This window comes from Melospiza georgiana, chromosome 22 (assembly GCF_028018845.1).
Source record: "Melospiza georgiana isolate bMelGeo1 chromosome 22, bMelGeo1.pri, whole genome shotgun sequence".
Taxonomy (NCBI): Eukaryota; Metazoa; Chordata; class Aves; order Passeriformes; family Passerellidae; genus Melospiza; species Melospiza georgiana.
The window spans coordinates 7,353,829-7,368,831 of NC_080451.1; the positions used below are offsets into that span (position 1 = coordinate 7,353,829).

The 15,003-nt window shown below is 55.1% G+C and overlaps 1 protein-coding gene across 1 annotated transcript; it reads left to right on the forward strand.

The window, feature by feature from the left end:
- The first annotated feature begins 2,580 nt into the window (after positions 1 to 2,580).
- Positions 2,581 to 14,273, forward strand: TMEM51 (transmembrane protein 51). Its single transcript, XM_058039417.1, has 3 exons — positions 2,581 to 2,611; positions 10,664 to 11,081; positions 13,105 to 14,273. Exons 2-3 carry the CDS (start codon positions 10,744 to 10,746, stop codon positions 13,514 to 13,516), a joined length of 750 nt encoding a protein of 249 aa, XP_057895400.1. The 5' UTR covers positions 2,581 to 2,611; positions 10,664 to 10,743; the 3' UTR covers positions 13,517 to 14,273.
- The last annotated feature ends 730 nt before the right edge of the window (positions 14,274 to 15,003 follow it).

Genomic DNA, 15,003 nt, shown 5'->3' on the forward strand with positions numbered 1-15,003 from the left:
GGGGCAGCCAAAGCTTCTCTGAGCAACCTGTGCCAGGGCTTCCCCACCCTCACAGGGAAAAATTCCTTCCTCATAGCTAATCTAGATCTGCACTCTGCCAGTTTGATCCCCTATCACCTTGTCCTATCATTCCATGGCTTTATAATATATTACAGTATAATATAAATGTGCAGTTTGGTTGCTCTGCTGACCTGACTCCCAGGGATGGGCTTTATAATATAATGATATTACAGAATAATATAAATGTGCAGTTTCTACTGACCTGACTCCCAGAGAGGCTTTGCCTCTTTCAGGACAAACCATCCAACTGTGGGTCAGTTGGAGCAGTGCTTTTGCCTCACTGTTGGGAAGATTTGGAGGAATCCAGGACTTCCTCTGATGAGTTTAACACACATGTTGGGCACCTTTGAGCAGGAAAAAGCAGGGAAATTTGCCACTGAGCAATTTCTAAGGCAGGAAAATGTGAGCCCCTGGTACCTCTGCACGTAGCAGGGCATCAGATGCTCCTCTGAAAGGCCCTTTTTGTTGCCTGCTGGTGGCTCTGGTGGGGCTCCAGTTTCCAGCCTGGCATTCCTGTGCTCTGTACCTGCATACCTGGCTGGATAATCACCCTGGAAAAGTCCCATTCTAGGACTGGGCAGGGAGTTTTTGCAGGGGGAAGATTTGAGCTGCCAGAGATAAACCCCCACACTGGGATGGCTGCAGAGCTGGAAAGAGAAAGGAGCCCAAGGGAGGGATGTGAATACATCATCCCACAGAGAGTGTGTCAGGGAGAGGCAGGTGCTTTATCTGCCATCCAAGGGGTGAAGGCAAGCCCCCCTTCCTTGATCCTGCTCCAGTGCCACTGAAAAGCCCATTCCTGGCCAATATTCAGCTTTGTGGAGTGGGAACCTGAGGAACCAGGTTATGAATGTCCCCTCTGTGCTCACGGTCCCCAGGGCCTCTGCAGGGGGGTGACCAGGCTCGGGCAGGAGCCCTCCCTGCGCCGGATTGGTGACAGTCACTGTGTGATGTCCATGTTCCCCCCCTTTCCTACAGAGAAAACAATTCCCTCTTGTGTCTCCTGGCTGCCAGAGCTGCTTGGGATGTCGGGTTTGTGTTTGACACAGGAAGGTGGAGAAGGAGAGGGAGAAATCCACCTGAAGTAGGGCGAATTTGCCTGAGCCAGGGGCCAAGCGGAAAAATGCAAAACAATCCATCCAAGGGGAAAAAAAATGCAGTTATGTTTAATAATTATTTCTTTTTATAGCACAGCTCCTGGAATTGCCCTTTGATTAGAGCGGGGAGGTATCACGGGCAGGTGAGTCAGTGGAAAATACCATCAGCTCCATGTGGGATTGTGCAGATAGGGAGAGATGCAGGGAAGCAGCGGGGCTTTCCCAAGCATCCTGAACACCAGTGGCCCCAAGGCAGGGCTGTGGAGCTGAGTCACGCCAGGTGATGTGACAAGTTTCATTTGGTTCACGATGCCTTTTGCCTCCACAAGGTCTCACAGAGCTTAAGGGACAGGAAAAACTGCAGTGGCTGGTCCTGCAGCATAGTGATGCATTTTTTTTTGCTTGGATCAGGAAAAAACCCACCCTGAGTATCATCTCTAACAGGATCTGAGTCCTTGGTGGTGTTTATTATTACAGCTGGGTGTGAGAAGAGCCTGGAAAAACACATCCTCATTGCTGCTGGGATGGCAGCCAAGGAGAGGTGACACTGGACACGACATTGGTTGCACTGAGTTTTGCCAGAGCCCAGCTCTGCTCCCCGTGGCTCAGTCTGGAAACCCAGGGAATGTCTGGCTGTGAGGCCAAGGCGTGTGGCCAGGAGCCATGGGGAGGGCTGTGCCTAAAACAGCTCTTCCCAGCACACAAATGGTTAACTGGGAATGTTTATACAGGGCAGCACACTGGCAAAAAGCGCTTTCCCTGTAGTGCAAGCTTGGCTCTGCTCTGTTGAATGCAGTGATGAGCCTGAGTGATTGGAGTTCATCAAAATGGGGCTTCTGCAAACAAAGCTTGGAACTGTGGAAAGCTCCCCTCATTGCTACAAGAGTTTTACAAAGCAGGTCCATTGCGAGGTGGGTTTTAAACTGTAGAATAAAAACTAAAACTTTCATTAGGCGTTGGGAATAGTTTTTTTCTGTGGGATGATGGTGAGGCCCTAGCTCGGGTTGCCCAGAGAAGCTGTGGCTGCCCCATCCCCAAAAGTGTCCAAGGCCAGGTTGGATGAGGTGTGGAGCAACCTGGGATAGTGGAAGGTGTCCCTGGACATGGCACGGATGGGCTTTAAGGTCTTTTCCAACCCAAACCATTCCGGGATCCTTTGAAAGCAGCGATGCGGGGCTGTGATGCATCAAGCAGGGGCTGCAAGTGCTCGGAGGGGATGACCCGATCGGCATCCCCAGTGTGACCCACGCCTGCTTCTGGGGGTCTCCCTGGCGGTTTGTGGGAGTCTCCCTACAGCTTTTGGAAGTCTCGGTTCCGCCCCTCCGCTGCTTCCCGGAACAGAGCCCGGTGCCCGGGGCGGGAGCGGCGGGGCCGGTCCCGGGAAGCGCCGCCCCGGAGGCCGGGCTGGGGAGGGCGGAGCGGCCCCGCCGGACCCACCGCAGCCGCTGCCGGAGGTACGTGGGGCCGGGGGAGCCGGGAGGGGACGGGACCCTGTGTTCGGGGAGCTTTAGGAGTTCTGGGAACGGGGCGGGCCGGGCTCAGTCCCAACGGGAACGGGACCGGGAACGGGCACGGGACTAGAGGGGAGTCGGAGCCGAGTCCGGCTCGGGCTGAGCTGGAGTCACTTCCAAAGCCCGGGAAAACCCCTGCAAAGCGGGGGAAACACTCCTCAAAGCAGCAGCAAACACTCCTCAAAGCAGGAGCAAACACCCCTCAGGAGCAAACACCCTCAAAGCAGGAACACCCCTCACAGCGGGAGCAAACGCCCCCAGAGCGGGGACACGCGTGAGGGAGCGGGAGCGGCGCCGTGTGGGGAGCGGCGGGGCCATGGGGTCACCCTTGGGGACACCTGGGCTTGGGACACCTCGTCAGCCCTTACAGGCACCGGGCTGGCCGTGCTGAGAGTGGGGGAGAGTGGCTGTGGTTTGGGGACCCTTCAGTGGCACTCTGAGGGAGGATCAGCAGCAGGGAGGGCGCCAGGGAATGCCCTCGCCGAACGCGGGCCGGTGCCCACAGGAGCGGCACACGGATGCCCAGCCCGCGGTGGCCATGCCCGTCCCCGGGAAGGTGCAGGAGCCGTGTGCGAGCCAGGCTGTCGGGAGAGCAAACAAAGCCAAGGAGAAGGACATTCCCTCAGGTCAGGTCGGGGCGGGCGGTCCGTGAGCCCAGCGCCGGGGCTCGGCCTTTCCTGTGGTGCCATTGCCGCCTACAGAGGAACGGCCTGGTGCTTTGAGGGGCTCGGCAAACCCGCAGGTGTATCTCGAGCGTGTCCAGAGTGGTTGCCTGCTGATGTTGGTGTTGGATTTTTGGATTTTTGGTGGGGATGTGCATCACTGAGCACAGTATAGCTGGTTTTGTTGGGAAGTGTGGATGCTTGAGCAGAATCCAGCAGCTCCATGAGCTTGTCCTGTGTGAGGTGGGTCACTCTTGGCTCTGTGTGGTAAACGGAGCTTGGTAAGGTGAAGCTGCACCTGGAGGTGTGGTCCTGGCTTTGCAGCTCCTTAAAGCCTCTCTGGAGCAAACCTAGACCACTGCCAGGTGGGATGCTGGCACAACACATCCCTCTACAACAAATCCAACTGTCCACAGCCCTGGATGTCCTGGCGTGAGAGGCAGAAAGGGAAAACCCCCCAGGTGTCAGCGAAGAACATGTGGGTGTGGGGCTAGTGAGCCCAGCCCTGGACTCGGGTGACTCGGAAGTATGTGAAACACCTTTGATTTTAGCTGTGTAATTACACGGGCTGGAAAAGCCTTGGGAAGGAGGAATGTTTGGCCACCGGTGCCCCGGAGAGAGCTGAGTGCCAGTGCCTGGCGCCGTGGCAGTGCTGTAGGAGATGCCAGAGGGCCGGGGCTGGGCAGGGCTGTCTGGAGCCTGGGAGGAGGGATCCCTCCAGCAGCCCAGCTATGTGTCTGCCTCCCCCAGCTTTTCTCATTCCCAGTGTATTTCACAGGCAGAAACTGATGTCAGGGCTCTGTAAAGCAGCTAAATACCCTGTGTGAGCGGTGCAGGTGGCTTGGAGCGATGCAAACCCCAGCAAAGCTCCCTCCGTATGGAAATACCTGTGCCCACCTTGCGGAACACGGCTGCCCTGAGCCTGGCTGCCCCGTGTCGCTTGGCTGCTCCCTGTCCCCAGGCTGGCTGTGCCCTCCAGCATGCCTGCTCACTCCCTACCTCCCCTGGGAGCTCCTTGACTGTCCACTGTGGGTTTTCTTTGCTTGGAGAAGCACGGGGAGAGGTGATGCTGTGCTGGGGAAAAACACATTGCTGGACATCCAGGCAGAGGATGAGGACGGCGGTGCTGGTGAGGCTGATGGCAGCCAGTGAGAAGTGACAGGTTGGTGGCTTGCAGGAAGGGGGGATAATCATCCAGGGGTTCCAGAGGTGCTTAAAGCACTCCAGAGGGGCTGGGAGGAGGCAGGAATGCTGCTTCCCCTTTGGAGGACGTCAGAAGGGCAGGTGGATAATGCCTGCCCATGCTGGAAGGCTCTGGGTGTGTTTGTCCGGGTGTTATCTGGGGAGAGGTCCCACAACAAAAACCAGGGGGAGGCTGTGGAGGAATGGCTTTATCTCAGCTGAAACAGCAGATTAGAATTTAAAAAATAAAAATAAAATTCCAAACTCAGGGATGCAGAGTGGCGTCCAAAGGAAAGCAGGAAGGAGTGCTGGGATTTTCCCAGGCCTAGGTGCACAAGGAATTCAGCTCCCTGGAGAGAGGGGAGCAGCCCTGTTGCCTGGAAAATAGAACAGATCTTCCCAACAACATCAGAGTGGATGCAAAAGCAAACTTTTACTTTCAGGTACACAATATGGCAAAAATCACACGTGGTATAGTAATTCTACAATTTTTATAAGGTTAGTCGATTAGTATACTTATCATATACTCTCCAATTAAAAGGTTAGTTGGTTAGCTAATAATTCCAGGGTCCTGCCACACTGGAAGCAGTCCAGAGGCTTTTTTTTGCTCCACTTTTGTTTTGTCTGGTCCAGACTCTGTTTGGAAAACAGGACATCCTTGTGGACGATTCTCTCCTTGGAATAAGACTAAACAGTATTTTGGGAAAGTGTATCTAAGGTTAGCTCATTGTTCCTAAATGTAGAGAGGAAAGATAGGAAAAGAACTGGGAGTTTCAGCTGTGCATTAACAACCTACAAAGCTACAAGTGGTGGAAGTATATGGAAAATATTAAATATATGAAAAATATGAAAGATATTAAAAGCTAAAAACCTCAGGCATCACCCCAAGCCCCCCTGCCTGGTTTAGCAGGGCTGGCAGCATTAGTGTGGCAGTAGTTCCCAGAGGCTGGAGCAGGGAGAGCCCCAGGACAGTGTTTGCACAGCAGCCAGGACCCAGCCAGGGCTCTCTGACCTGCCCAGAGCGGTGCCAGCGTGGCCTGGCTGCCCACGGCAGCATTGTCCCCAGAACAAATGGCAACGTCCTGAAACACAGACGTGCAAGGACTCCCTGTCCCTGTCCCTGTCCCTGTGCACTGCCACTGGATGGAAATAATGGAATCATGGGCAGCAGCAGTGTGGAGGGAGGTTTCCTGTATCTCAGTGCCAAAGGCCGAGGTGGTGGCTGCTGCACAGCCCTGACTGCAGCTCTGCAGTTTGGCTACTGTGCCCTGTGTGATCTGTGCCACCTCAGAAACCCCTGGCAGCTGTGCCCACAATTCCCAGAGAGGTGCACATGGCTTGGGAATGGCCAGGCACAGCTTTGGGGAAATGGGGGTTTGTGGGTCGCTGTTGTTCTGCTGTGGAGGCCACGGCCAGCTGGGTGGATTGCAGCACTCTGAGCCTGGCAATGGGCTTTGCCCTTGTTCTGCAGGAACTGCCAGAGCTGGGGGCCCTGGGCTCCCTCTGCAGTGGGAGAGCCTTGGGCAAGGTTTGAGGAAAACATCACTGTTCCCTACAAGGGGTTGTTAAAAATTAAATTTAAGAAAGAGTGTAAAATAACTGTTAAGTGTCTGTGGGGAATGCTGTGGGCAATGGAGATGTGGATGTGTTCTTTTGTGCTCCAGGCAGGACGTGTAAGCAAAACATGGGAAAGCCCTGATAGTCTGTGTGGGGCTGTCCCTGCAGATCCCTATTCCCTGGTGGGATGCTCTGAAATGGGCTGGGATTCATCCAAAAGATCAGAAATGGGCTAAATCAGCAGCAGTGCTTCTTTGTGTGACTCAGCTGGGTTTCTCTGGCCATCCCCTGCATCCCTGGGCTGCAGCTGGCCAGAAACACCCCTGCTCCTGGGGCAGAGCAAGGAGGGACAAAAAGAGAGAAACCATGGCAGGGAACTGGAAGCAGATGGTCTTTAAGATCCCTTCCAAACCCAAACATTCTGGGACTCTGTGGAAATACCTCCCAAGTCCTGACCTGCTGCTTTTTAGAGCCCCACGTGGAGTTTTGTGTCCCTGGTGGGTTGAGCCCCTGTGTCACACACGAGGCTGTGGCCATTGCAGGAAAAGCTCCTGGGGATGTGCCTGGCCAGCAATTAGCAGGGAAGGAGGTTAATGAGCAGGCTCTCTGGGTGCAAGCATGAAGATGAAGGGAGAGCCTTGTAATCTAACAGAGAGGAGACTGGAATCTTTGGATGGTTGGAGAACGGGTTCATTTCCCCCCACAATTTTCCAGAACGTGAGTTGTGTGACTGGCGGTGCAGTCACAGCCTGGTTTTTGGAGGCGGCTCTGAGGGGCTGTGTCTCTCCGGGGGGTGAGGAAGCCCTGGAGCTCATCCCGTGTCTGGTGAGCGCATCGGGGCTGCCCTGTGCCCTGGGCTGCAGCCTCCCCTGCCGGGATCCCGTGACAAAGGTGCTGCTGCTGGAGCGTGAGTGGGACGGTGATGTCATGGCAGGGAAAGATCCAAAGGTTGCGGAGGGCAGAGGAGCGCGGGCGCTGTCAGGGCAGCAGGGGGTGTCGGGCTTCCTCCTGAGGCACCCGCGGGGCCGCAGCTCCTCCCGGGACACCGGGGTGGGGAATGGATCCGGGCTGAGCCTGCCGGGGGTCTGTGTCCCGCCGAGGGAAGCTGTTCCTGCTGCTGCTCCGCCTGGCAGCCGTGCCAAAGCCTTGGGGTCGTGTGGTGCTGAGAACGGGCTTCTCCCGAGCCTCCCCGTGCCCGGTTAACACGGGGAGATGTCGCAAGAGCATCCCGGAAGGCTCCGGAGCTGCAGGAGTAGGGCAGAGGTGCGGGAAGCCCGGAGGAGGTGTGGGTGCCTGCAGGAGTTTAATGGTTTGGAGATCCTGGTGTAAATCATTGCCAGGGCAGGGAACAGGAGGGGTCTGGTTTGCAGGGAAAGGAAGGGAGGTCTAGGGGCTGAGAAACTCAGGCATCACTCCTCGCCCACCTGATGTGGGCACAAACTTTTTACAGGGCCTGCTGTGAAAGGACAAGGGGAGATGATTTTAAAGTCAGAGGGATAATTTGGACTGGATATTTAGGAAGAAATTCTCTCCTGTGACCTGGCACAGGGTGCCCAGAGAAGCTGTGGCTGCCCCATCCACAGGAGTGTTCAAGGCCAGGTTGGATGGAGCTTGGAGCAGTCTGGGATAGTGGAAGCTGTCCTTGCCCATGGCAGGGGGTGGGATAAATTGAGCTTTAAGGTCCCTCCACCCCAAACCATTCTGTGGTGCTGGGATGAGGTTCCAGGCAGTGCTGGGGCTGAGCAGAGGCAGCAGCAGCTCCTTGCCGGGATCCTGACGTCAGGGCACTGCTGGAGCAGAGATAGGAAGGGCTCTGGGAAGCAGGAGAGCAGCTAATTCAATGGAGAAACAGACTGGAATAGCAAGTCTCCTCTTTAATCTGATTGCTGGCCTGATGGGTAGCACTGCAATGGATCTGTAAAAAACTTCAGGCACAGGGGTGACGTAGGAGCTGAAATCCTGCCCATTTCCAGGGCTGGGGTGCCTGAGGGGAGGCACAGAGGGGTGAGCAGAGGTTTGGATCCCATGGGTGGATGTGACCAGCCCTGTGTGTGCTCTGTGCCCACCCTGGGTGCAGTGCAAATCTCCTGCCCCGAGGCCATCGCAGCTGTTCTCAAGTGAAGTCTTGGCTGGCTGATGTGTTTGTGGCAAGGATGGGAGCTCAGCTGGATCATCAGGTGAGAGAAAACTCCACAGGGCTCAAGCAGAGAGCAAAACCTTTGTGTGGGAGAGCAGAGGGCAGTGCTGGTACCACCAGTGGCAGGCTTGGAAGTGTTTGGGTGGGAGGATGGCTCTGGGGATGCAGGTGAGCACATTGTGGGTGCTTTCCACATCCTCAGCAGCTGCTCACTGGGATGGAATTAAAGCTGGGCTCAGTGGGTTCCTTCCCCCAGGAGCACAGAGAACAGGAACCTGTGCTGGAGCTGGCAAGGCAGGGAATGATGGGCTTGTCCCTGCCTGCCTGTGGCAGCTCCCACTGCGCTGGGATCAGCAGCTCCTGGGTGTCCCAGAACCCCAAAAAACCACGGGGAACAACACCTTACCCTGCCCAGAGCCCTGTGGGGCCAGGGCTGTGTGCAGAGGGGCTGGGACACCCCCTGAGTGTCCCCAGGTGCTGGGGCACAGGCAGTGCAGGGAGGTTCCTCTGCAGGTTCCTCCTCCCCAGGCTGGCGTGCGAGTCTTTTCCTGCTGCACTCCCTTGTGTTCTGTTCTATCCTGGCCCTTGACCCTGCAAACTGGGCGTGCACTCAAGCTAAACAAGCAAACATGAAACTTCTGAGCTCGGGAGGGTTGAGCTGAAGGGTGTGAGGGGGGTGTGGATGTAGCACCACTGACAGCACAGAGCACAGCCCCTCCAGCCCAACCTGGCATAAAGAGCCCAGGAGGGGAAGGAGAGATCCCTGACACATCCACAAACCTGCAGGGCTCACTGGGCTGGAGATGGGGCAGCTCTGCTGGGAGGATGCAAGCTGCCCACCCATGGGTCACTGGACCAGAGGCCGGGGAGGCAAGCAGGCAGGAAATGTGGCTCTGTGTGTTTATTTTTGGAGATGGAGCACATTTGTGACTGGTGACTTGGAGAACAGTCGGAGGGGGGGTTCCCACCCGTGGCCTGGCTGGTTGGGAGTGTTCTGCTCGACATCCCTGAGGGATGCAGCTGGGGGTGCTGCTCCAGGGAGGGTGAGAGCCAGCCTGGAGGGAGCCTGGGCCCTACCAAGGGCTCTCCATCCCAGCAGCAGCCAGGGGAAGCCACGGGGTCGAGCTGGATGGGAGGGAGGCAGTTTTGGTTTCTGTTCTCTGGGCAGGCAGCCAGCGCTGTGAGGAGCCCTGCTCCCTCCAGACATGGGGAGAGGAGAAGCTGCTCAGCTAGAGGGGTGTTTCTGAGCATTTCCAGGCTGGTTTGTATTGACAACAGCTCTTGAAATCGATTTCCATGGCCTTTTTTTGGTGCTGTGAAGCTGTCAGTTATCACACTCCTAAGGACAGGCAACCTAAGCCCTTAGCAAACATCAGTGATTGGATTGCTTTCAAAGGTTGGTGGATATTACAGCTGAGAAAGTAGTAAAGGATGGGGATGAGGAAGGATCCAGGAAGGATCTACCCTGCTTCTATCCTGCCATGAACTCCTCAGCTTGAGGAGAGATGATTGAGATTTGTGAGATGCTCAGGTTCAGGGAGTGGTGCTTGGGGTGGTGGGTGGTTTGTTAGATGGGGGTTTATCAATACCAATGACAGGAGTTTAGATGGGATGATTAAGGAGAAGGTAAATCATGAAGTGAGCATGATAAAAAACCAGGGGCTGGGTTTAGTTGAGGCACACCATTAAGGAGGGGGAGAGGCCTCTTTCTTTAGCTTAAAAGGCAAATGCTGGTGTGACCACGTTCACAGGGGTGCGAGGGAGAGGGAAGGGACGAGGATCTGACTCCATGCTTCAGAAGGCTGATTTATTATTTTATGATATATATTATATTAAAACTATACTAAAAGAATAGAAGAAAATATTTCATCAGAAGGTTAGCTAAGAATAGAAAAAGAAAGAATGAATAACAAAGGCTTGTGTCTCAGACAGAAAGTCTGAGCCAGCTCACTGGGATTGGCCATTAATTAGAAACATCCAACATGGGCCAATCACAGATGCACCTGTTGCATTCCACAGCAGCAGATAATCAATGTTTACATTTTGTTCCTGAGGCCTTTCAGCTTCTCAGGAGGAAAAATCCTAAGGAAATGATTTTTCATAAAAGATGTCTGTGACATGCTGGCTCATAGCTCCTTAATGCTTAGGATGATACTAGAGAGGATCAGCTTGAGATTCCAGTGAATAAACTGGTGCTGTGGTGGCTGCAGAGCCTTTGCTGTGTGTGGAGGAGTTTTGGACTGAGGTGATGTGGGACGGGAGAGCGCCTTGTTGTGTCATTATGAGCATGTATGGGGTGTGTGAGGCAGTGAGTAGGACTGTGGGTCCCGTTGGGATAATCGTGAAGGCAGATCAGCTGGAAAGTGCCATTGCAATAGCGAGTTCTGCCATGAGGGCTGTTGGTGCTGGAGTGGTGATGGAGTCACGCCCTGTTTTGGTTTCTCCCCGTGTCCCCAGAGCTCTGATGCCAGCAGGGCCGCAGCCGCCGCGCCCCGAGCCATGCGGTGACAGCGCCGAGGCCGCAGCGCCCCGCAGCCATGGCCCAGTCCCGGGCCAACGGCTCCCACTACGCCCTGACGGCCATCGGGCTGGGCATGCTGGTGCTGGGCATCATCATGGCCGTGTGGAACCTGGTGCCCGGCTTCGGGCCCCCCGACAAACCCGGCGGCAACAGCAGCAAACCCGAGCGCGGCTCCGGCGGCGTCCTCAGGAGCAAAACCTTCTCGGTGGCCTACGTGCTGGTGGGCGCGGGGCTGCTGCTGCTGCTGCTCTCGCTGTGCCTCAGCGTGCGCGACAGGAAGCGCCAGAGCCAGGAGCTCCCCGTCGGCCACGTGCAGCGCCAGGCGTCCACGGAGCCCTCGCAGCAGGAGGACAGGTGAGCAGGGCGTGGGGGACAAAGGGTGGCAGTGAAGCCGAGGGATGTTGTCACTCAGGAGGATCTGGAGTGTCACTCTGATTTTTTAAGATTTTTCTAAGATTTTCTAAGCCTTCTGATGTTGATGTTCTTGTAGTGAACTTCCTCACACCCTTGCTGTAAATAACTCATTGTTTTGCATTCTTTTATAGAAGAAGAGAAAGTTGATAGACTGTTGGTTTGTCCAGTGTCATTGGAGAAGTGGCACTGTCACTCTGTCCTGGTTTAGGACAAATTAGGGGAAATCTCCAAGAGGGAGCCCCCCCAAAACAAACCTCCAACCACCCCTCCCCCAACACCGGGTTTGGGAAGGAATTTCTCGGAGGAGCAAAGTGGAAAACAAAACCTATTTATTGACAAGTAACAAAAGAACACTGCCCAACACAAGAAAAGAAAAGAAACCAGGCAGTGTTGTGGAGGGCGCTGAGCTTCTCTCGCAAACTCCGGGGTGGGTCCTGGACGTCTCAGGTCAGGTCCGGAGCCGGTCCAGTATCTTCAGGGGAGGGTAAGAAAAGAGGGAACGAAAGAAAAGAAAAAAAACAGTGCAGAAAGCAGAAAGCAAGCAGCTAGCCAAGCCAAGCCAAGCCAAGCCAAGCCAAGCAGCCAAAAGCCAAAAGTGCCCGGTCACACTCCCTCCTCTCTTCCCCGCCGCAGCAAGACGGCCGGGGTGGGGGGGAAGAGAGAAAAGGCACAGCTGCCAGACACAACACACAATATTGGGACAAAGGCTGTCACCCCACAACACACTCTTAGAAAACTATAAATGTTGGAGTCAGAAAATAAACTTCCCTTTTTCTTCACCTTGAGAGCAGCAATGTGAGCTTGTGTTCTTTCGTGTCCTACAGCGACATTGGAGGAAGGCAGCACGTGCTGAGATAAGGAAGCACAGACCATAGTTGAGGGTTTTGGTGTGTCCTGGAGATGCATTTGTGCAGCTGTGAGTGGGAGGGAGCCCTGTCGGTGTGTGAGGTGGGGTCTGGGCAGAGCTGAGGCCAGGGCAGCACTCGAGAGGTGCCACTGCTGGCTGGGCTGGCACACAGGAGTGAGCTGAGGGAATCTGAGCAGGATCCTGGGTGACACAGCCAGATGGCACATAAGGGAGAAGGGCAAAAGCTGTTTCTAGTGGGGTGGGGTGGTTTCATTCTTCCCTCTCCATCCCCTTCCCAAATGAAGCTGTGCTACCCAGACCTAACTCGTGATGCAGGAGAGGGGCTGGCTCTGCCTGGCTGGGTGCAGCCAAGGTGCCAAAGAGCCTTGGAGTTCAGACCTGGTGAAAGTCTGCAGGGCTCAGCTGTTTGCTCAGGGAGTTCTGTGGGGCAGAGCAAAGGCTGCTGCCACAGCAGGACAAACACAGGCACAGGGGAAGGGCTCCCTGTGCAGGGAGAGGGAGGCAGGGGAGCACTGAGGCTGTGTGGGATGCAGGGGGACAGGAGGGGACAATGGCTCTGCTGGCTCTGGTCAGGGTCTGCAGATCCTCGGAGAAAATGGATTTTTTATGTTTAATTGGAAAGTTAAGTTCAGAATGCCACAGAAATGGCAAGTATTGTGTGCAGGTACCTGTGCATAGATGGTGACATAGAGTTGGATCTCTTTGCAGAAAAACCTGAGGTACCCAACCCATTATACATCAGAATGAAAAAGACAGAGGGGTGATGTCCTTTTCTAATGTATTTTGACTGATTTTTGTGAGTGGAGGAGAGGAGAGAAACTGATGTTCTCTTGAGGGAAGAAATCACTGCTGGGCAATAGAAAAGGGTCTGTGGGCAGAGAAAGTGATGATCAAATATGGCCATAAGTCACAAGGAAATAAAATCTGTCTGAACTTAGGTGGGGTCACTATTTATTCTGTCAAGCAAAAGGAAACTGGCACATAATGGAGAAGGGCAAAAACTATTTCTGGTGGGGTGGGGTGGTTTTATTCTTCCCTCTCCATCCCCTTCCCAAACCAAGCTGTGCTACCCACACTTAACTCTTTCCCCTCCAGCCAAGAAGAGGATGAAGACGTCTCCTCGCAATACTACGTGCCCAGCTACGAGGAGGTGATGAACACGGGCTACTCGGAGCCCCGAGACTCGGACAGGAGCGCCAGGCTCAGCGTGTCCCTGCCCTCGTACGAGTCGCTGGCGGGGCTGGAGGAGGGCGGGGCGGCGCCGGGGGCGGCGGGCGCGGAGCCCGGCCCGGAGCGGCCGCCCAGCCGCCACAGCTCCCGCCTCAGCAAGCGCCTCAAGCCCCTCAAGGTGCGCAGGATCAAGTCCGAGAAGCTGCACCTCAAGGACATCCGGCTCAACCTGGCACAGGGCAACAGCAGCGTCCCCATCACCATTGAGCCCCTCACCCCTCCGCCCAAGTATGAGGAGATCCAGGAGAAAATGCCAGTGGGCCAGCAAATGCCTTAAAAAAAAATAGAGGAATCTGTGATGCTGCTTGGTTGAGGGTTTTTTAAAACCCACCGTGCCCAGAGGGGGTTGGTGTGTGGGGGCAGCAGCAGCCAGGGCTGCCTGGAAGCTGCCACGTGCAGGACGTGCTGTGGCACAAGGATGGGACTCCTTTTCCCTGGGACTGTGGGGAAAGAAACCTGAACACCACAATTCTGCTGCTGTGAAGTAAATGAAGGCTGGACATGCCAAAAGTGTCACTTGTGGTGTTTGAAATGAGACCACCCAGTGCATCCCTCATCTCCTCTCCCCCTCTCTTCCTGCAAGACTTTTCCAAGCCACCAAACTGATGTTGCAGAAGGATTTTCCAAGTGGAAAAGTGAAATGTTTCCTTTTTTGGATGTCTTTTCTTTCTGAGGAAGGGGAAGCACATTGCCAGAGAAGCACCAGGGCTCTCCCTGGCTCCCAGCTGGGCTGGGCTGGTGGCCCAGGGCCAGCCCTGACTCCTGCCAAGGTCTCTGCTGGGGAGCAGCTGAAAGGGGAGAGGATGGATCCCTGAAAGGGGAGAGGATGGATCTCTGAAAGGGGAGAGGATGGGAATGGATCTCTGGAAGGGGACAGGATGGATCTCTGGAAGGGGACAGGATGGATCTCCTGCCTTGCTGCTTGCCCTGCTGTGTCCTGTGCTCCATTCGAGGCAGGGGGTGACTCTGGGGGGCTGGGAGTGCCAGAGCCAGGGCTGGAACCACTGCTGAGCATCCTGTGCAGGCAGCCTGGTCTGAATAAATGTTTTGTATGTTGTGTTTGCTGTGTGCTTTGTACCTTGTGTGTGGTGTACATTGTGTGTGTGTGTTGTGTACATTTTGTGTGTGTTTTTTACATTGTGTGTGTGTGTGTTGTGTACATTTTGTGTGTGTTGTGTACATTTTGTGTGTGTTTTTTACATTTTGTGTGTGTTTTTTACACTGTGTGTGTTGTGGACTCGTGCATGGTTGGCCCTTCCCAAGGTTTCTGGTCCACCAGCAGATGCTGCTCCATGAGCATCCCCACCTCCAGCATGGATCTGTGTTGTGCTGCCAGGATTGTTGCTTGGGAAAAGAAGAGGAAAACCCTGAAGTGAACACAGCAAAGAGGAGAAGCTGAGCCAGGCAGGCAGCAGCATGGCCAAGGTTTCCAAGGCTACTGCAGCCACCCTGCCAGCTGGGACACGGCTGCTTTTGGGGTCATTTTGTGCAATTCTGGTGCTTGAGTTGGTTGAGCCACTCGTGGCTCAGGCTGTGTTGGGTGGGAGGTTCCTGAAGGAGAAGTTGGTTTCTTGGGAAGCCTTTCCAAGGCACTCAAGTGTTTCCACCAGGACCATCGGGAGCCACAGAGGGGCCGACATCGTCCTGCAGGTGGGGCTGAGGCAGCTGAGCATCCTGAAACGGGAGGGGATGGAGGGAAGGGAAGGGGATGTGCACAGGGTGCAGGTACCGGTTTGTGCTGGGATTGACAGCCAGGAGAGGGAC

Coding starts and splice junctions, on each gene's coding strand:
- TMEM51 (XM_058039417.1), top strand. CDS start 10,744: ATGGCCCAGTCCCGGGCCAACGGCTCCCACTACGCCCTGACGGCCATC. Junction 11,082..13,104: donor CCCTCGCAGCAGGAGGACAG/GTGAGCAGGGCG, acceptor TTTCCCCTCCAG/CCAAGAAGAGGATGAAGACG.